Source organism: Myxocyprinus asiaticus, chromosome 34 (genome assembly GCF_019703515.2).
Source record: "Myxocyprinus asiaticus isolate MX2 ecotype Aquarium Trade chromosome 34, UBuf_Myxa_2, whole genome shotgun sequence".
Lineage (NCBI taxonomy): Eukaryota > Metazoa > Chordata > Actinopteri > Cypriniformes > Catostomidae > Myxocyprinus > Myxocyprinus asiaticus.
The window spans coordinates 10,953,216-10,975,144 of NC_059377.1; the positions used below are offsets into that span (position 1 = coordinate 10,953,216).

Consider the following 21,929-nt stretch of genomic DNA (forward strand, 5'->3'; position numbering starts at 1 on the left):
GACAATTAATGATGCGATTTACTATATTAAACCTGCATAGGTGGTCACTATCACTTTTGCATATTGTTTAAAAACTGTGTCATACCAACACAAATGTGAGCATACTGGTTAGAAAAAAACAATGAAAGTAGGTAAATAATTAGTTTGTTAAGGCTAAAAAGGAGACAAAGTGTGGATGTAATATATGGTGTCATTATCAAGTTCTGATTTTCCAAAAAAAAAAAAAAAAAAAAAAAGTGACAGGTTCTAGGAACTTAAGTTAACAAGGAATTTGTTTCGAACGTTTTCTCTGACACACCGGAAACACGTCACTTGCCGTCAGTTTTCCCGCGGTTCTGAGTGTTTGTTTGAGGGCTCTACTTTGACTCGACTGTGCTGTCTTTTCTGGTTTATTTCTTTTGTGGTTTATCATACACATCCGCAATGACAGGCGTTTACGAGTCTCCAAAACACAGAATCAATGCATCGATGACGTCGCAGTACATTAGTCGACCAGTCTGCTTCGTTGGACGCTTGGAAAAGGTATTGGCGTTTTCAAAACATCTACTGATCGGCAGCATGTATTAATAATTTTGCGTGCATTAATTTATTTACACATTACTGTTCATGAAGTGAGCCTTTTAACCGTATATAACAACACGCATAAAAAAAAGTGAAATACTACTTTGTGTTTATTTACCTGATTTCCTGTATCATATAGGCTACGTAAAAAAAAGAGCCTTCTCAGGCAAATTAGTTTGCATGTTGCAAGAAATGGCATGTTGATAGAGTACTTCCTGTAAGTATAATGGTGTTTTGGCAGGTCCATCCATCAGGAAAGGCTCTTACCCTGTCAGATGGAGAAGGGAAGATGGCATCAGTGGAGCTCAGTGAACCTGTAAGTGATCACTTTAGTATGTTGCATCTCAGTAGATGTTGATGGCCTTTAATACAAATGTATTTTGTTCCCCTTCTAGCTGGATGAAGAGCTGAGTGGGATTGTGGAGGTTATTGGAATGGTGTCCAACAAAGGAACAATCATGGCTGTTTCATATAATCAATATCGCGAAGACAAAATCCCTTTCGGTATTGTTGGTTGCGATTATTCGGATATACCTTTTAATGTGAATGTCCTTGTATGTGATTTAATATCTTTTTTTTTTCTCAGATTTGGAGCTGTACAATGAAGCGCTGAAAGTTCTTCATGATTATCCACAGCATTACCCATTTGAAGTTTCTGTAAGCGGTTGAAACTGTTCATGGTTTTTTACATTTTTATTTTATTTGCCTTTTGTGTAATAAGATTTTTCCTGTGTTTGTAAAATATGGTAACCATTTTGAGTATTTGTTAACAATCCAGTGTGTTTGTACTTTAAATAAAACTTGTCAAAACTGTCAACCTAGTTTCCATCCACTTTTCGCGCTGTTTTGTTATAGACAAAGTGAAAATGCGGTAAATTTGTTTTGCTAAATTTGCCATCTTCTGCCTGTTTCCATTCAAATGGCCTTTTATCGATAAAAATGATGTGCGTGATGACATCATGCTTAAAGTTTGTCGCAAAAGTTTTGGTTTATCGCAAAAGAAATCTGCCCTGAGCCGTTTCCATACAGAAATGTATTACGCTAACTGTGTACTTTTCGCATCCCAGATGTCCCTAATTTTTTCCCTCCAAAGTCTTTGTAAAATGGGGAGAGTATTGAGACAGTTAAATGAAATTAGTCAGCTTACTGTCATTTTAATTTCACAAATAAATGCAATCAGAAGAGGAATTGCGATGAAAGGGAGCAGTTGCCCTTCTGATAGGACTGTATTATTGGTCCTGATGTTGCGCCTATCACAGGTTGCCATCGGTTCCGACCCGAAAGCGAATCGTCATGGCCCTGTTCAAGCTGGCATCATGTACCAAGTAGTGGGGGAAACTTTCGGTCTTAGTTTAAGGACCATCCATCGGGTTATTTTTAAAAGTTTTAAAATGTTCAAAAGCTAGTTTTCTGTAAGTGAACTCTGCATTGGATAAATAGTTCTGATAGTTTATAGTCTTGAAAAAAGTGTAGAACATTTTGAGAGTGTCATTCAGCTTACTTTTTTAGTCTACAGAACAGAGTAAGGCTAATTTAAGTTTGTGTAAAGAAAAGGCAAGTATATAGGCCTAACAATGTAATTTTTTCGTTTGGTAATTTATTTTTATTTAATGCTTTGTTTGTTAATTTAATGCAGTGAATCTTGCCGGCATTTTTTCAAAAGTAAGCAAAACAATCCTTTTAAAGAATTGAGTGTTCCAAAAAAGCACACTGATGCTTTGAAGATGCATAGTATTGTATGTATTTATTTTTAATTTAAAACATCTTTGTGCACAGAAATGTTTTTATTATTATTTTCTATTTTTATTGTGGGCTAATTCCATGACTGCCATGTATTATTTTGAATGGTGTGGAAAAGCAACTTTAATAAATAAACGGATGGCTTCCGCGATTAATCGCAAAGAGTGGCCATCCATTCATTCTCCGTGCACTTTTCGATGACAGGTGCATGATACGAGATATATGTGTTGGCACTCCTGGAAGTGTCATGACGCGGATGTGTTTGCATCATCAGATCTGTGCAGGTATGCCGTTAAGATCGATCCATAACAGTGTGATTAATGCTTCACGTACAATAAATTGGCTTTCAAGGATGTATGCCTTGTCATCATGATTAACACGGGAATTCTGTCGTGACACTATATGTTTGCATTAATTCCAATTTTCTAGACAAAAAGTGATTCCAAACCAGTTTTTCACGATATTTGAAGTATCGACATAGAGTTTATGTGCTAGAATTAAACGGAAAAATATTATGTCGACACTTGTGAAATTTTTGTGATAATTAGCATTTCCATCAGCTATATCTATAAACGTTTTGATGCGCAACACATTTTGTCGCAAAAAACCTTAGGATGGAAACAGTTAATAGTTGTCTTTGTTAACAAAATGAAGACTCTTGCAGCTATGTACATTGACCAAATGCCAACAGAAAGCCTCATTTTATTTAATTTTAATGACAAATTGTCCTGTAGTGGATGACAGTTCAACTTGCACTTCATCTGACTCTTCTTTAACTGACAGCCCATCCAAGATTATTTCCTCTGCAATGTTCAAAGCATCCAGGGATGGTGGACAGCAATCCTGTCCGCCATAATGTTATAAGCAGGTATCAAATTCTACCTCCTTGACAACACATTTGCACAAGTATGCATATTTTGTTGATATAGATTTTTAGAAATGTTTCTCTGGTTCTGGAATATGATTATGGCATCTTAAAACGTTCAATTTCCCTTGTACATATATAAATATACAATATATAAATTTAACCTAAAATGAAATGTTGGGTGAAAAAAAGTTCTTATCCGTTAGTCAACTACCCTTATACACAATTGAGTGCAGAAATGTCCTGCAGCTCGACTGGTAGAGCACGGTGCTAGCAATGCCAATGTCGTGGGTTTGATTCCAATGGAACTCAGAAACTGATACAATGTAGGCCTATATGTTGAATGCACTGTAAGCAACTTTGGATGAAAGTGACCACAAAATACATAAATTAAAATGTAATGAGTTTGCATCAAGCATGCAGAATCTGCAAGATCTTAAAAAAAGAGAGGGATCATAAAAATTGCAGTTTGTTTTTTTATTTAGTACTGCCCTGATGAATCTATTTGACTTAACAGGTATTTACATATAAAGTATTCCAAAAGACAAAATAATGACCGAATTTACAGAAATTATCCTGTTCAAAAGTTTACGTCCACTTGGATCTCAATATGGTGTGTTGCTTCCTTGGTGATCAATGGCTGTTTGTATGTTTTGTGAGACTTGTTCATAAGTTCCTGCTTTGTCCTGAGCAGTGAAGCTGTCCACTGTTCTTAAGAAAAATCCCCCATGTACTGCACATTCTTTGGTTTCCCAGCATCTTCTGCACATTTAAGTTCTTCCTAACAGTGGATTTATAATCCAGTTTTTGATACATAAAACAGCTGAGGGACTCAAACACACCGCCATTTTGACATAACTGACCTATAGAACATTGCTCGTTTTATATTGATACTCTCCTGTAATTGAACATCCATTTGCTTAATAAATTAATTATGGTTATAGCGAATCACTGCGAATAGCACTTACAGTGCAGCCGGAAAGTATTCACAGTGCTTCACTTTTTCCACATTTTTTTATGTTACAGCCTTATTCCAAAATGGATTAAATTCATTATTTTCCTCAAAATTCTACAAATAATACCCCATAATGAAAACGTGAAAGAAGTTTGTTTGAAATCTTTGCAAATATATATATATAAAAATAAAAAAAAACACATGTATATAAGTATTCACAGCCTTTGCTCAGTACTTTGTTGAAGCACCTTTGGCACCAATTACAGCCTCAAGTTTTTTTGAGTATGATGCTACAAGCTTGGCACATCTATTTTTGGGCAGTTTCTCCCATTCTTCTTTGCAGGACCTTTCAAGCTCCATCAGGTTGGATGGGGAGCGTCGGTGCACAGCCATTTTCAGATCTCTCCAGAGATGTTCAATTGGGTTCAAGTCTGGGCTCTGGCTGGGCCACTCAAGGACATTCACAGAGTTGTCCCATAGCCACTCCTTTGTTATCTTGGCTGTGTGCTTAGGGTCGTTGTCCTGTTGGAAGATGAACCTTCGCCCCAGTCTGAGGTCCAGAGCGCTCTGGAGCAGGTTTTCATCAAGGATGTCTCTGTACATTGCTGCATTCATCTTTCCCTCGATCCTGACTAGTCTCCCAGTTCCTATGTGTCAGTGCACAATAAGCAAAAAATATTAATGAGTAGGCTCAAAATCTGTTATGTGAAAGACCCTCTCCTTTCATCTGAACTTTTGGGGTTATTCGTGGACAGCAAAGTATACAATGAAATAGGTAAGATGCTGTTGTAATTTGTGAGCACTTTTTCATGTTTCCTTCTAGATAAGGGGTGAAGAGGCAATGTTTTTTGTTTTAAACCAGATTCTGCCTGTGTCCATTTTTCTTGAATGCGTATTATTGCTTGCATAAAGCAATAGCTGATTATTAACAGCTTGCCGGTTACTCCCATAATTCCTTAAAACCATTAAAGGATGTAGGTAGATATTTTTCTTCTATTCATGTTCATAGCAGAAAAGCATTTCAGAAAATTCTTTAGTAAAGTGTTCTAAGCATTTAACCAAACTAACCAGCTCTGAAATTAGTCAGGTTTAATTCTAAACAAAAAAATTATTTGAAAATGGAAAAAATAAATGTACAAGACTGTGTACTCTTTTATGAGGACTTTTCCGATAAATCATTGCAAATGATGTAATCAGATGTGTCTCTCCACTACACTCTCAAAAATCTTTGGAGTCTTTTGTTCCTTTTCCTTTCAGAAAGGTAACTTCTACACTATGTCACAAGCTGATGCTATGGGAGCACCTCCCAGAGGAAGTGAAGCTTGCTGCTCCGCCCCATGCTTACATCATCAAGGGCATATTAGCCTCAGTAGCAGCACAACACCATTAGAATTTTCCTCTTTCAGGGTAGCATAGACATCTCTTGTGCTCTGGAACCCCAAACACAATGCTTCGCTGTTCTTTTTGCTCACAGTCAGCGAGTTGGAGTTCTGTTCTTCCCTCTGCATTCTCCAGCATAGAATCACCTCTTAAAAACTCTTCTAGATTTTTACTGCCTCGCCTCAACGGCATTCTGTCCCACACCGTACAGTGTGGAATACACCAATTTTACACTCAGAGGTACAATACCTCCTCACCAAAGATGCGATAAAGGAAGTACCGGCGTGTGAGGCACAGAACGGCTTTTTACAGCTGCTAATTTTCTAGTCTCCAAGTAGAACTGTGGACTGTGGTCCATACTGGACTTGAGGTGCTTAATTTGGACACTTATTAGTCTCTATTGAAGATGGTTACTCAGAGACAGATTTTGTCTTATGTTTGTCCGCTGGACTGGTTTGTGTCAAGCGATTTTCAAGACGCATATGTGTGGATAACCCCTTGCTGCAGGCCATTCTTTAGATTCACTTTCAAGGGGACTGCATTCCAGCTTCTTCTTAATTATTATGACTATTTACCTGAATAATTAAAAAACATGAAGCGGTGTTTACTTCATTGAGAAACACTAAGGCAACAGGCCATTGTTTTTATTTAATATGTTTATATTTACATTAATATTTAACTTTTTAAACAAAGGAGTGTATTCAGTAGAATAATAGCATTTTATCCATTTTTACTGTGCTATAGAATTTCAAATATCATTATACTGTAATTGTACAATATAATTATGAATTTTCACTGGTATTTGTACCAACAAAAATTTTGGTATTTTAATGTATATGTATATATAAAATATTCTGTTCAGGTGTCCAAAGCTTTTGTCCAATAGAAATAGGATTTGCTGAGCAAGAACAAACGTAAGAGGAAACATTGTTTGGGAGGTATTCGGGGAAGCCGAGGTGGACCTGTTTGCCTCACCTGAGACCACATATTATCGCCTCTGGTGCTCCATGAAAGCAAGCTCCGCTAGGCTTGGATGCCTTAGATCATAGATGACCCGCGAAATGCAAATATGCTTTTCCCCTGTCCGCTTGTTACATCAACTATTGTGCAAGATATGGGAAGACAAGGAAAACGTGTTTGTAGTTGCGCCGAAATGGCACAACAACCACGGGTTCCCAGAGAAGGTAGAGCCGCTAGATGCTTCCCCATGGGAAATTCCTTGGAGGACAGATCTGCTCTCACAGGCTTAAGGGCACAATCTGGAATCCTCAGCCAGAGCTGTGGAGACTACATGTTTGGCCTCTAAACGGGGGCTTATCTGACACAATATGGTTGTCGCAACTGGTGCTAAAAGCCATACAAAAGGCCAGGCCCCCCTCAACAAGGCTGCTGTATGCCCTAAAGTGGCAACTCTTTGCTGATTGGTTTTTCTCCCTGGTTTAGGACCAAAAACGATTGCCCTTTGCAGACGATATTTTCCTTCCTGAAAGAGGGTTTGGATACAGGACTCACTCCATCCATGCTCAAAGTTAATGTTGTTAACATAGCAACCACTCGTGACCTCTGAGGGCTTTTCTAAAGGCAAACACCCTCTTGTCAGCATATTTCTGCATGGTGCAAGACAGCTAAGACCCTTTCTCGGCCCAATACCATATGGGACTTAGCGCTGTTAAATGCACTTGCGCTGTTAAACGCATTCACGGGTTCCCTGTTTGAGCCACTAGAGGCGGTAAGCATACGCATACTCTCTTTGAAGAATATGCTCCTACTTGCTTTGGCATCTGTCAAAGTTCCCTCTCTTCTCAGATCTTTACAGAGTAAGAGGGTTGATCACTGACCAATTGGTTAGTATTGGTGTTAGACCAAAAACTGTGGTATCTCTATTCTCACTGGTGTGAATGACAGTATGCATGCAATGTTTCACTACACTGTTTGGTTAGTGTCATTATACAAAAGCCCTTGGCCAGATGATAGCTCTGCTCCCCTCCTTCTTGTTAACCGGGAAAATGTGTTAAGATATTGGACCACTACCTGGGATGGCCAGTGTCTCTGTCTTGTTATCGAGCCGTTGGTTTGTGATTCCCACTTTCCTATGCCCATGATGACATAAGCATGGGGTGGAGCACCAAGCGTCACCATCCAATCAAATTGCCGTGATGGTATACGGTTTCAAGGTCATCGCCCCTGGGGAGTGTTCCCAGCATCAGCTTCTGAAACAGCGTCTCATTCCCATGTTTTAGAGGACTAAGGTTACAAGACCTTTTCTCGTACCAAGACGTTTTCACCAATGTGAGTATTATAGACTTGTTGTTTAAGACAGAAAACAGAAGTTTTTGTAGGTGATAGTTACTCTACAGACTACAAACTGTTAGTTCTTTTCAGCAGTGATCATGTTAGATTCATGAAAGATTTTATAGATGTGCAACAACATATTCTGATGGAACTACTAAATAATTTCTCCTTTAGATGTGAATTTAAAACTTTATAAAATAAAATGAAAAGAGCAAATGAATAACTCACTGTAGCTTCTCCAGTTTACATTGTGGATCCTCCAGTATAGAAAGCAGCTTCAATACTGAGACTCCTAGTTTATTAAAGTTCAGATTGAGTTCTCTCAGGTGTGAGGGGTTTGATCATAGAGCTAAAGCCAGAGCAGCAAAACCTTCCTCACCAGTACTACACTTACAAAGCCTGCAGAGAGAAGAAAAACTCCTCACTTACAGCTTAAAACTAAAAAAAACGGTTAAAAAAATAAAATAAAAATAGACAGAATTGTGACTAATACTGTATATCCAGGGTAATTCATATGGTAGAATAATAATGACAAATGTCTCTGAAACAAAAAACACACTGAATTGCAGTAATTGCAACATTGCATTAACAGTGCTTGAATTTTTGGGGGGATAAATAATAAATATTCACCTTCCAAAATTCAGTTCCAAAATATTATTATTTTTTTTTTTCATTTCAATTATTCAACAGGTAATATTCAGTCCATTATAATTTGCTTTGCAAATTCACCTCTAAAATTTCAGTTGTTTAACCTTGTACATCCTGGCATTGCATGAAAAACAGTAGAGTGCCAATGTAAAATCTTCATTTGCTCCAGTTTTGTTTTTACCACTAGGTTGTCATCGGGTGCTGATGAGGATCAAGAGCGACATGGAGAAGTGATGTTCCATGAGGGAATTTTCCAGGGAGGAAAATATGTAAATCAGTACTGAAAGCTCAAACCACAGGTGTAAAAAGTACTCAGAAATACTTGTGAAAGTGAAAGTATGGATACTGAGTGAAAATGTTTCTCAATTAAAAGTCCAACTATCCTAGTAGAAAAGTATTTACATTAAATTGTAATTAAGTATTAAAAAATTTACTTTTTTCTAGATAGAATGAAATCAAGAGAGGAGATTGTGTGAGGGAGGATGTTGTTAAATTCGATTGGTTTGTTGGAAGAAAATCTAACAAAGAACATTCTAGAAACTTACAGATGACAGCATAGCAGAAATATGTGATAAGCATTATAGCAGAATCAGAAATAACAGCTGCTTTGTACTTCATGAGAAACAAGCATAGGAACAAGAACATTATTCACTGAAAGACAACTCTGGGGGCCACAACACAAAGGCTTCAAGTTCGTATCAGTTCCATCCTCCCTTCTGTCTGCCCAGGCTTGCCCAATACAAGGACACAGGTGGCCCATACAGGGAATGTGTGTGGAACACTGCATGCCTAATGCTGTTCCATTACAGAGTGTAGAACACTGCTTGCTGAATAATGTGTGTATTGTCCCATAATAGTCCCCCCTCTAATCCACCCAGCTGGCCCGGGCGGATTCAAACGTTGATAACACTCCAATGTGCAATGTTCAGATTAAAATCTTCGATCAGCCATTGTATTTCCTTCAAATCTGTTGTATCATGGAACCTGGTCAGAAAGATCTTTCTGCATTCTCGATGATCTTGGCCCATGACTATGATCTGCAAATATTTAATTTGTACTTTTCAAGTTTAAATAAAATTGGAAATGTGATTAAGTAAAAGTACAAGTATTCCATTTAAATTGCACTCGAATAAAGTACAAATCCCAAAAATACTAAAGTATAATACTTAAGTATTTTTAAACAATTACTTTTCACCCCTGGATTAAAACAATAAAATATTGCGGTGGATTTAAATGTTTTATGTTTTATTTAGGCTTTATGTTTCTGCTGGTAATTATGCTCCTGTATACAGATGATCTCCTCTCCCTTATATCTTAAAATAGTCTATGTGTTATAATCTTTTCGATCACCAACCCAACACTTATCAATACAGTATACAAGTGGAACAAATCATGCAGTGCCATCTACAGACTAAGATTAATGCAAACATTTATAAATCAATGGAGCCCCCTTCCTTATACATTAACATTTACAGTACTTATCTAATACAGTATGTGTAGGAGGAGAACTCCATCCTCCATTGCTTTATTAAGTTGAATTGACAGGGAGAGGACCTGGACAATTGCCTGTTTTGATAAATCAATGAAACTAACTTTTCTAACAGTTTCTTGTGTTTGACACGTCACTTTACTTTTTAAAGTTATCCTCTTTGGATACTTTGTTGGTTTTAGTTGTTTACAAAGGCAGCTGTGGACTCCTCTCATTTTTCAATGCTTTGTGTGTCATAGGTTTTTGACCAATCACAGGCTGCATCACCTCCCACAGTCTGCCACAGTCCCTATATCCCCAAAGTTCCTACTCCAGAGTAGGAGCTTAAAATCCCCCTAAAAAGGTTCCGAGGAACTATGGTACCTCAGGTGCGAAAGCGATGAAAACTTCAAGTCCCAGGGAAAAGTACCTAAAATGGCCTTTAGTACCGCCAGTGGGAAAGGGCCTAAATACTGGGTAGGGCCTCCCTTTGCTCTCAAAACAGCCTCAGTTCTTCGTAGCATGGATTTCACAAGTTGTTGGAAACATTCCTTTGAGATACTGTTCCATGCTGACATGATTGCATCACACAATTTCTGCAGATTTGTCAGCTGCACATTCATGCTGCGAATCTCCCATTCTACCACATCCCAAATGTGTTCTTTTGGATTCATATCCAGTGACTGGTAAGGCCACTGAAGGACAGTGAACTCATTGTCATGTTCATGAAACCAGTTTGAGATGACTTTTTCTTTGTGACATGGTGCATTATCATGCTGGTAGTAGCCATTAGAAGATGGGTAAATTGTGGACTTGAAGGGATGCACATTGTCAACAATACTCAAATAGGCTGTTGGTTTTAAGTGATGACTGAATGGTATTAACAGGCCCAAAGTATGCCAAGAAAACATTCCCCACACCATTACACCACCGCCACCAGCCTGGACTGTTGACACAAGGCACATTGGGTCCATGGATTCATGCTGTTGGTGCCACATTCTGACCCTATCATCTGTATGCCTCAGCAGAAATCGAGATTCAGACGACCAGGCTACGTTTTTCAAGTCTTCAACTGTCCAGTTTTGGTAATCCTGTGCCCACTGCGGCCTCAGCTTTCTGTTCTTGGCTGACAGAAAAGGAACCCGATGTGGTCTTCTGCTGTTGTAGCCCATCTCAGCTCAAGGTTCGACATGTTGTGCATTCTGAGATGCTATTCTGCTCGCTACAATTGTACAGAGTGGTTATCTGAGTTACCATAGCCTTTCTGTCAGCTCGAACCAGTCTGGCCATTCTCCATTTACCTCTCACATCAACAAGGTGTTTCTGTCTACAGAACTGCCGCTCACTAGATGTTTTTTGTTTTTGGCATCATTCTGAGTGAACTCTAGAGACTGTTGTGTGTGAAAATCTCAGGAGATTAACAGTTACAAAAATACTCAAAACAGCCCATCTGGTACCAACAATAATGCTATGGTTGAAATCAATGAGATCACATTTTCCCCATTCTGATGGTTGATGTGAACATTAACTGAAGCTCCTGACCTGTATCTGCATGATTTTGTGCATTGCACTGCTGCCACACAATTGGCTGATTAGATAATTACACGAATAAGTGAGTGTATATAACAATATACATACTGTATATTTATATAGTTATTCATTAATTATCTTATATATACAGGTGCATCTCAATAAATTAGAATGTTGTGGAAAAGTTCATTTATTTCAGTAATTCAACTCAAATTGTGAAACTTGTGTATTAAATAAATTCAATGCACACAGACTGAAGTAGTTTAAGTCTTTGGTTCTTTTAATTGTGATGATTTTGGCTCACATTTAACAAAAACCCACCAATTCACTATCTCAAAAAATTAGAATATGGTGACATGCCAATCAGCTAATCAACTCGAAACACCTGCAAAGGTTTCCTGAGCCATCAAAATGGTCTCTCAGTTTGGTTCACTAGGCTACACAATGATGGGGAAGACTGCTGATCTGACAGTTGTCCAGAAGACAATCATTGACACCCTTCACAAGGAGGGTAAGCCACAAACATTCATTGCCAAAGAAGCTGGCTGTTCACAGAGTGCTGTATCCAAGCATGTTAACAGAAAGTTGAGTGGAAGGAAAAAGTGTGGAAGAAAAAGATGCACATCCAACCGAGAGAACCACAGCCTTATGAGAATTGTCAAGCAAAATCGATTCAAGAATTTGGGTGAACTTCACAAGGAATGGACTGAGGCTGGGGTCAAGGCATCAAGAGCCACCACACACAGACATGTCAAGGAATTTTGCTACAGTTGTTGTATTCCTCTTGTTAAGCCACTCCTGAACCACAGACAACGTCAGAGGCGTCTTACCTGGGCTAAGGAGAAGAAGAACTGGACTGTTGCCCAGTGTTCCAAAGTCCTCTTTTCAGATGAGAGCAAGTTTTGTATTTCATTTGGAAACCAAGGTCCTAGAGTCTGGAGGAAGGGTGGAGAAGCTCATAGCCCAAGTTGCTTGAAGTCCAGGGTTAAATTTCCACAGTCAGTGATGATTTGGGGTGTAATGTCATCTGCTGGTGTTGGTTTTTTGAAAACCAAAGTCACTGCACCCGTTTACCAAGACATTTTGGAGCACTTCATGCTTCCTTCTGCTGACCAGCTTTTTAAAGATGCTGATTTCATTTTCCAGCAGGATTTGGCACCTGCCCACACTGCCAAAAGCACCAAAAGTTGGTTAAATGACCATGGTGTTGGTGTGCTTGACTGGCCAGCAAACTCACCAGACCTGAACCCCATAGAGAATCTATGGGGTATTGTCAAGAGGAAAATGAGAAACAAGAGACCAAAAAATGCAGATGAGCTGAAGGCTACTGTCAAAGAAACCTGGGCTTCCATACCACCTCAGCAGTGCCACAAACTGATCACCTCCATGCCACGCCGAATTGAGGCAGTAATTAAAGCAAAAGGAGCCCCTACCAAGTATTGAGTACATACACAGTAAATGAACATACTTTCCAGAAGGCCAACAATTCACTAAAAATGTTTTTTTTTATTGGTCTTATGATGTATTCTAATTTTTTGAGATAGTGAATTGGTGGGTTTTTGTTAAATGTGAGTCAAAATCATCACAATTAAAAGAACTAAAGAACTTAAACTACTTCAGTCTGTGTGCATTGAATTTATTTAATACACGAGTTTCACAATTTGAGTTGAATTACTGAAATAAATGAACTTTTCCACGACATTCTAATTTATTGAGATGCACCTGTATATATATATATATATATATATATATATATATATATATACACACACACACACACACACACAATACTATAATATACTTTACATATGAAATTCACAAAAAAACAAAACTATGAAAAATATAATATAACAGTTATAGATGAACCTTAGTTATTCAGTCATATCCTTCCCTTAATGCACATGCTCCCATTTCACTCACGCATGCATCAATTAATCCAAAATCCAAAATAAATCAAAACTGTGTTATATTTTAGCATCTTTAAAGTGGCCACACTTTGCCTAGAATTTGCAGAAATGTACTCTTGACATTTTCTCAACCAACTTCTTGAGGTATCACCCTGGGATGCTTTTTAAACAGTATTGAAGGAGTACCCATCTATGTTGGGCACTTAGTGGCTGCTTTTCTTTATTATTTGGTCCAAGTCTTCAATTTCAAAAATGTTTTTTTTATTTTATTTTTTTTATTACATTTTAGTTTTATAATGAAATAAATTAATATGGTGGCACAATTTTTTTTTTGTCTACAAAACTAATTTCAAACATTTAAGCATCCGCCTTCATATCAAAAGATTTTTAAGATCATGAGAAACATTTCAGTCAAGTGTTTCAAAACTTTTGAACGGTAGTGTATATTTAAAATAAAGTATTAGACTAAAAGTACAAATCTATTTTCTTTTCTCTTTACATCATTATAACTCTCCTAAAATGCACCTCATACATTCCCTTCCAAAGGGAATTTGTTCCCTTCTCACTCAAAGTGCTCGCGCTTTTTAAAAAATGGCGTGCTTTCATAGCAACCATGTTACGTTCCATATCCGTTTGTCCTACGAAGGGCGTCTCGTTTAAACGAGGCTTGTTTAAAGGAGGACGCTCGGTATACTGCAGCCTTCAAAGGACGCATCCTACCTAGTATGCAGCCTTCGAAACGAGACACAGCTCATAGTGAACTAGACGCAACTGGGGAAAGACCAACATCTAATTAAAATATGCCTTTATTGGCCCTTATTATTCATTATGACAATGAAAACGTGTAACAGAGTGTTATAAAGAGTTTAAGTGAGTTGTGAAAAGTTTATATATGTTCTCAAGTGTATTAATTTGCAGAGAGTTATAAAAGTAATTAAGCAATGGGTTTAATTGATGCATAGTCACAACATAATTCCCATAGTTCCATTTATGTTATTCCATAGTTTTAATGACTTTACTATTATTCAAAAATGTGAAAAAAATTATAATAAAGAATGAGTAAGTGTTTCAAAACTTTTGACTGGTAGTGTATATGAATATAATTAGACATATTATATACTCTGCACCCATCTACTGAGGTACTGCAACTTGGGAATTAACAATCCTTGCATTTGAACATCATATTTAGGGGCAAATTGGCATCATTTTTTTAGACGTTTCCGTTGAAGCAAATAATTGTGGGTTATGAGTGCCCACGAAGGATACACCTCATGCGTCCTCCGAGTTCCCATGAAAGAAGGTCACATTCGAAGGCTGCATTCGAAGTGTCCTACTCGCTTTTATGAAACGAGACAGCCTCGATGACGTAGGACGCAGCCTTCCAAACGAGACACAGCCATGGAGCACACGAACTGGGAGAATGACAGTCTCATGCGTTTTCCACAAAAGCACCAAAGCGCCACCTACTGGTGTGGCGGTGTAATACCATTATGCAAGACTCAACTAGAAAAGTTACATTAATCCGAAAAATATATAGGGGGTGTCTGTTTTTATATAAAACTTTAATAATGGTTTTTCTTTACAGTAACACTTCAACAAAAATAGATACTGACAAAATAACAAAGGAAAAAATTACAAGACCTAAACAGACTGACAAAGGCAAACAGGAGGGTAGGTGAAACAAATGAACTAATAATCAGAGTGATAGCTGGGCAAATGAGGGAGGCGGGGTCAAAACACAAGACAGAGAGCACATTGGGAAAACAACAGTCAAAACACATAGAACATGTGTCAAGATCCTGACATTAAAGAGTAAGAAAAATGACCAGACAGTGAAGGCAGGATCCTGACAGAGGCATGCACAGTAGCATTACTGTGTAGTAGAATCTCTCCTGGGCCATTGCATATCCGAAGCCGTCTCCAAGTCCACACTTTGGTGAGGTAATGCTGCATATAGACTGTCAGGTAGAGGTGCACTTTGAAGCTTGCATCAGTGTGGGCTTGAACAGAAGTGGGGATCAATGGCACATACAGTAGTTCCCGCAAAGGGGGTACTTGCACGACAAATGGGACGCTCCGGTCACAGACATCACGGACACACCCATGTGGCAGCCGTTGAAGTCTGCAAGACCGCAAGTCCACATCAAGTGCAACATTTGGGACAAGGTCCTAAATGTTCTTGTAGAAACCCATTAAAAATGACGCTCTGACAAACACCCACTCATCGCTACAGGCAACTCCCCTCCCCAGATTCCACTTGCGCTAGAAAATTCAGACATTCAAAAATCCTGCTCTGCTCTCACATATGGTCTAGAATATAAGCACTTTTGGAAGATTTAAGGACTGGAACTAATTGTTGAATAAAGTCATAAAAGTTTCTATGTAATTTATGCCACTCAGATGACTAGAGGATTGAATGAATGTTAGATCCAGTCTGCCACGAGACCTCTCTCTCTGTCAGAAGATATCCAAAAATCAGAGTTCTGGCTGATATAAAAAACCCAGTCAATATCAACAGCTTGTTAGGTTAATTCTTCTAGCAGTCTAAGAGGCTGACAGAGTCAGTATGGGAAATATAGCAGAAGGCAGGAGACGAAGTGATGGTAAAAATAAGCAGAATTTATTGGATAATTTTAATTGCATCTTCCTCAATGCTCAGTCTGACTTCATCTGACCAGCAAAAATCCTTCATACTGTTCTGACTAAATTCTTGCTATTTTTCTCTTTCATCATGTGAGGGAGGTTAATATTTCTGTGGGGAAAAAATGCAAGTACCATTACAAAATTCATCACTCATGAAATGTCAAACTGTCTGAAGGGGGTGAATGAGCCAAATACCTCAACCAGTCACTTCAATATAGTTGTCATGTTGAGTAACTCCTCTATTTGACAAGACAAGATATCTTCATGAGGAATAAGGCCATTAGAGTAAAATATGCCCACAGGGCTCATTCAGTTGTTTTAAATTGTTAACATGATTATTTGATCAGCAATAAGTGGTTTCCATTCTGCTCAATATTTTGGTGAGGAGTTGCCCAAGGTCAAGCAGCTGCCATATAATTGCAAGTCCAGACACAGTTCTGTTTGTATAACTTGAGCAAAGAATTGGTACTTGTGTGACAATACACCTTGCTTAAGGTTTTGAATATGCAGAGAATATCTGGGATTAGTTTTATTTTATCAGTACTGGAAAAATACTCATATATGTACTTTACTTAAATCTGAACATGAATATATTATTTTGTTCACACTGCAATGTTATCTGAAGTTCATGACCTTCTAGTGTTCAAGTAACCTACCTGCATTACTGCCAGGCACCAATAAAGACATGACCTTGACCCATTGCTGAAGAAGATAAAGGTAAACAACATGCTGACAAAATGCATTTTACATGCTTAATAATGTATTTAGCTGCCTTTTTAGAAACTTCTACAAGCAGTTTGCACTAAATGTTCGCAGCATCAGATCTTTCAACTCTACGGATGTGCTTACTGCCTCAAGAAGGGTTCTCCATATCACCTTCTGACATGTTTAACAAATCACCCAAGCACTATGAGTTCAAGAAACTTTTTATACCCTGTGGTCGTGAATGTAAGTTCCCAGGGCTGTTAAACTGTCTTTTCGCACTGCACAACAGCAAATCTACGCAGCATTTTGAACATATAATTTTTTAAAATGTTGAACACATAAAGTTCAAAATGGGTAAAGTTTACTAGCTTTAAGATCATACTGCGGTTGGTTCTTTTGCACATGCTTAAAGGCAAAGAGTAATTAAAAAAGGCACTCCATCAGTTCTTTCCTTGTCATGACTCCTTGATGTGCCCTGGGCAGAAGATTTACTTGGAATTTACTTATTTATTTTTTTTGCCTTGAAAAACAGAGATAAGATAATTAAAAAAATGAATTCATCTAAAACAGCAAAGAGAAACTGTCAACTTATTTTGTCAAACTCAACAAATCAGTAAACAATTTGTATAAGAAATTAACATGTCACATTATTCAAAGGAAACAGCAGAGACTGGCATATCATATCATATTTTGTGGATGTCTGCAGTAAATATACCTTTTGAGGTACTATAAAGCCATATACAGCAGTGTAGGGCTTTACTGGTTGTTTAGATCAGTGTTACTATCAGAAATAATTAATAATTATTTCTGTAGATATTAATTAATATTTAAATTAATCAATTGAATGGGTTCCAGTAAATGTAGTGTGCTACGTTTAGGAGCAAGTTTGGTTATTAGCAATAATTAATAATTATCAAAGATAATTATTAATTATTAAAATCAATAGAACATTGATGAGAATCAATGTTAGCTTTTTTTAATCCTTTAAATCAACAATTATCAAAGAGAATCGTTAACTGTTAACATCGATGAAACATTAATTAAAATTAACACTAGCTTATTGATCCTTCAAATTCAATCATCAAAGATAATTATCAATTATCAAAAATCAATAGAATATTAATAAGGATTAACATTGATGGGGCACCACCCTGGAATTAGGGACTAATAACCAGATAGTATAACAGTCTCAATATTAGATCGTTCTCTTAGGAAAATTGACATCTGAAGAATATCGATTTTCGGGAAAAAAAACAATGAATGAAGGTTTGAATCTAAGCACTGACATCCTGTCAGCATGACACAGGTGTATGCACAACAAACCAAAATACTTCTCTTTGTAATATAAACAAAGTTTATTTATGCAGTAATATCAATTAATAATTAGTACAGTGCAGTCAATAAACTTCCGACTTACATCTACAAAGTAAACAGTGATATGATTAGATATGGAAATAAAAATAATTCTATAACACATAGGGTGTGTGTGTGTGTGACAGTGTGTGTGTAAGGAGGGACGCGCACAAAATAGCGGACGTGACTCTCGTGGAGAGTATGTCACGCGGGACTTCCGGCCAGGGAATATGACCGCGAATGGGGGCGGAGATGGCGTCTACCAGTTACCGTGTATATCCGCTTGTACGATAGCTTAGGGACAAAGCTGGGCTTTAGCATTTAAGCTATCTACGAGCCAAAATGTGTGCCAGAATGTTTGTGAGGGGTCGCGTGCCTATGTGTGTGTGTGTGTGTGTGTGTGTGTGTGTGTGTGTGTGTGTGATTAATACGAGAGAGAGAGAGAGAGAAGTGACAGCCCTATAGCTGATTTCGCGATCGTGGGAGAGAAAGCAGCTGTTTAGTTCATCGCTCAGAGACGCGGTGGACGGTTCATAAACAGTCCCGCGTTATTTAACTCTTTAATGGATGAACTCAGTTGCTGTCTCACCCGCGGTGGCGAAATTGCACAACAATCCAATTTGGTTGGACCACAATACAGCAAAACAAACTTGTGATAATTAATACCCTGAGTATTAATAATGAGCGGACATGGCGGTCCGTAAACTGTACAAGCAAAACCTTGAAACACAAGAATAACACACTATAATATTCTATCTCTGCCCAGACATAAACCTCTTACTTGAATCGCATGAGGACACAGGTAGAATGTGTTTTCCTCCGTCCTTTAACTCTGACCCGGTTCCTTGAGGCTCATGTGATGACAGGAGGCCGTTTCCTCGCTCTGTCGGCGGGCGGTACGGCTATTGATTGTCGGCGGGCGGTACAGCTGTTGATTCTCGGCGGGCTGGCGGAGAACTCAGAAATGTCGACTTGATTGAAGATGGAAGAGAAATCTTTAATCTCTTCACTTCTGTAGGCAAACGGATGAAGATGCGAATTGCTCGGCGGTCTCCTTCGGATCCGTTAGAGTGTTTGGTTGAACACAGAATAATCTCAACTCGTCCAGCGAGATGGAGATTGTATGGCTACAGATTCAAGTTGGACATTACTTCCTTGTGCCACGAGGTTGCACCTGAGAGCAGCAAAAAGAGCTACATCTATATTCGGTGAACAAAGTCGCTGGAAGTAAATTCTGGAAGCATTTCAGAAGTATTTCAAGTCCTGATGATGTCATGTTTGAGGGACGTTCTGTTGTGTGCCTCATCCAATAGGAGTTGAGAGTTCGATCCTTTAGTGAGCAAGGCTTCATGGATTTGTAGTCTGTTTTGGACTCCCTTTGTTTGATTTTGGCGTGATTTTTATCAGTAAAATTTACGACTTGGAAGGTGGGGGCTGAGTTAGGTTTTACGACTTGCCTTTGTCTTCTATCTGAATAGATGAGGCCCAACAGCAGTGTTTCTCAACTGGTAGGTCGTGACCCAAAAGTGGGTCGCAGGTCTGTTTGGATAGGGTAGTGAACAGTTGGGAAAGAACAATGCCACGGTTCTGTCTTTATTGAAAAATGTTCAGCTGCAACTCAAGTGACATTTCAGGCAGCTGAGGTAAGTTCAATAATAATCTCATGTTTGCCACATTATATGCGCTAAATATGCTTCTCATATGCAATGTGACATTTTTGTGGTGCGACTGAAGCATGTTTTTTTTTGCATGCAAGTGGTGAGATTCATGACAGAACCACTTGCGTCAATGATCTGTTCTGCTCTAACCTACTTTATCTTTGGAGCGTGTGCACGTCAACCAGGCTTCCCTTGATATCACGGCGCAGACCACAAAACTGATGTGACCCATCTACATTTTTGTGAGAATGTTCTAGTTTAAAGCTCTATGGAGGAAGTCAAACCTCTCAAACTGTAGACTGCCTTGACATACAAAACAGCTCTTAGGAGGAAAAGTGCAACAGAGTGTTATACGCTACAATAAAGGTTTTTCAAATTACACATCATCACCCTTACTATAATGTATCATGATTTTACAATAGTAACAGTTACTGTGATATTTTCACAAAAATGTAATAGTTTCATATTAAATAAAGACTTATGGAAAACTTATGGACAAACATATCCTCCTGTGTAATATACAGTATGTTATGTTTGAATGATGTTCGATATTAAGAAATAAATGGGGTAATGAATATAATAGGCTCATATAAATTAAATGGCTCATCAATTTTTAAAAGGGGGGAGATCCTGTATCTTTTGCTGTTGACATCAGCAACAAAAATAATGTCACTTAAAACATGCCCTTATACTTGAAAACCATGTACAAGACTGTACACGATAAAAGAATATTCGACCCTGGCTACATTAAATACAGGTTACATTTTTTACTATGTTGGGTCGCCACTTAATGTCCAAAAAAAATCTGGGTCCCAAAGCAAAACCAGTTGAGAACTACTGAGCTACAGTATTATCCAGAATTAATCTCACATTTTTAAGAAATAGTGTATAGGCCCATCTTATCACATTTAAAATGCAATGACAGTTTCATAGAAGGATGATTTAGGTACATTATCAACCAAATATGATGGAGTCAAACATTTAACCTTTTAACACCTGAACAATTCATGTTGAACAGCCACTTTTCTAATCAGGAAGAAATATTAAGGATATAAATATTGTAGACATGCTGATATATCACTTGCATCAGTTGACAACTTTCCCCTCAAGAAAGTGAAAGCTTATGACTTAGTTCTGCGAGTGACATCTTAAGTGTAGTTAAAAAATATGACTTGTGAAAAATTGTCAAAAAACATGTGTAATGTGATCTAATCTTTTAAATATGGCTTAGTTTTTACTCCAACAAAAGGATGTTTAGTATTAAACAGGTTTATGATTGTTAACATTTTAACTGTCAGAGGCATACCAATAGCATATGACATTTCTCCTAAGTATTGATACCAGTAATAACTCATTGACTGCTGTTGCTGTATTTGCTATAATTTTTCACTGATGATCTCTGACTCCTCCTCCCTGTAAGTCATTTCGAGTACCTTGCCCCGTCAAATGTTTGTAGCTTGTCAGGCAGAGAGGTATTTCACTCATTGGGCAATCAAGAGGACTTGATGGATTCCACACTTTATTTTTTTAAAAAACTGGGCTGAATTTTATCAGATGGGTCGAGGAAAGTGTGTTTATTGTCATACATTCGAAAGAGGACAGAGAAGTTGTGAACAGGGTATGAGGTGACCGTTTATGAGCTTTTTATTATTTCTGTTTTCCACATTTTAGAGTGAAGTCATCAAAACTATGAAATTTTCACAAATGGACAGATAGTGACCAATACATAAATAAAAAATCTGGTCCAACTCATCCATTTAGAAATAAATACATAACATATTGTATATTTTGTAAAGAAATTCATATGCAGAGAAAACAATAATATGCATTAAGCAACAGATTATTTGACAACCTTGAATAAAAGTGTATTATTTTTTGAAAAAGAACAGATCACTGTGGAGATAAGGAAACAAAATCTGCAGTATAAATATAAAGTACTCCTACTAAAAAGTTACATAATTTTTTAGGCGAGAGCAGGCTTCTGTTTTTTAAAAGAGGCATATATTTTATAGCTTGAGGACACCAAAGACACCAGTTTAGACCTGCAGATTTCTCTGAGGATTTTCCTCTGCCATCTGCTTTTAATGAAGTCCTATAAATGTCAGTAATAAAGCAATTACTATATTTGTAATATAATATACTGTAATTTAAGGCACATTTCCTTTTTTTCCACATACAGTACACCATTGTGTCTGTAAACCGATAAGAGAGGCATAATTTTCAG

The 21,929-nt window shown here is 37.8% G+C and overlaps 1 protein-coding gene across 1 annotated transcript; it reads left to right on the top strand.

The window, feature by feature from the left end:
- Positions 1-289: 289 nt before the first annotated feature.
- Positions 290-2,639, top strand: rpa3 (replication protein A3). Its single transcript, XM_051670499.1, has 4 exons — positions 290-522; positions 803-877; positions 957-1,065; positions 1,148-2,639. The coding sequence occupies exons 1-4, from the start codon at positions 424-426 to the stop codon at positions 1,228-1,230; spliced, it is 366 nt and encodes a 121-aa protein (XP_051526459.1). The 5' UTR covers positions 290-423; the 3' UTR covers positions 1,231-2,639.
- Positions 2,640-21,929: the final 19,290 nt, after the last annotated feature.

What these genes read in the sequence shown, in the direction of transcription:
- rpa3 (XM_051670499.1), top strand. Translation starts at nt 424, where the DNA reads ATGACAGGCGTTTACGAGTCTCCAAAACACAGAATCAATGCATCGATG. An exon ending in CAGTGGAGCTCAGTGAACCT is followed by an intron (nt 878 to 956) that starts GTAAGTGATCAC and finishes TTCCCCTTCTAG; the next exon opens with CTGGATGAAGAGCTGAGTGG. An exon ending in CGAAGACAAAATCCCTTTCG is followed by an intron (nt 1,066 to 1,147) that starts GTATTGTTGGTT and finishes TTTTTTTCTCAG; the next exon opens with ATTTGGAGCTGTACAATGAA.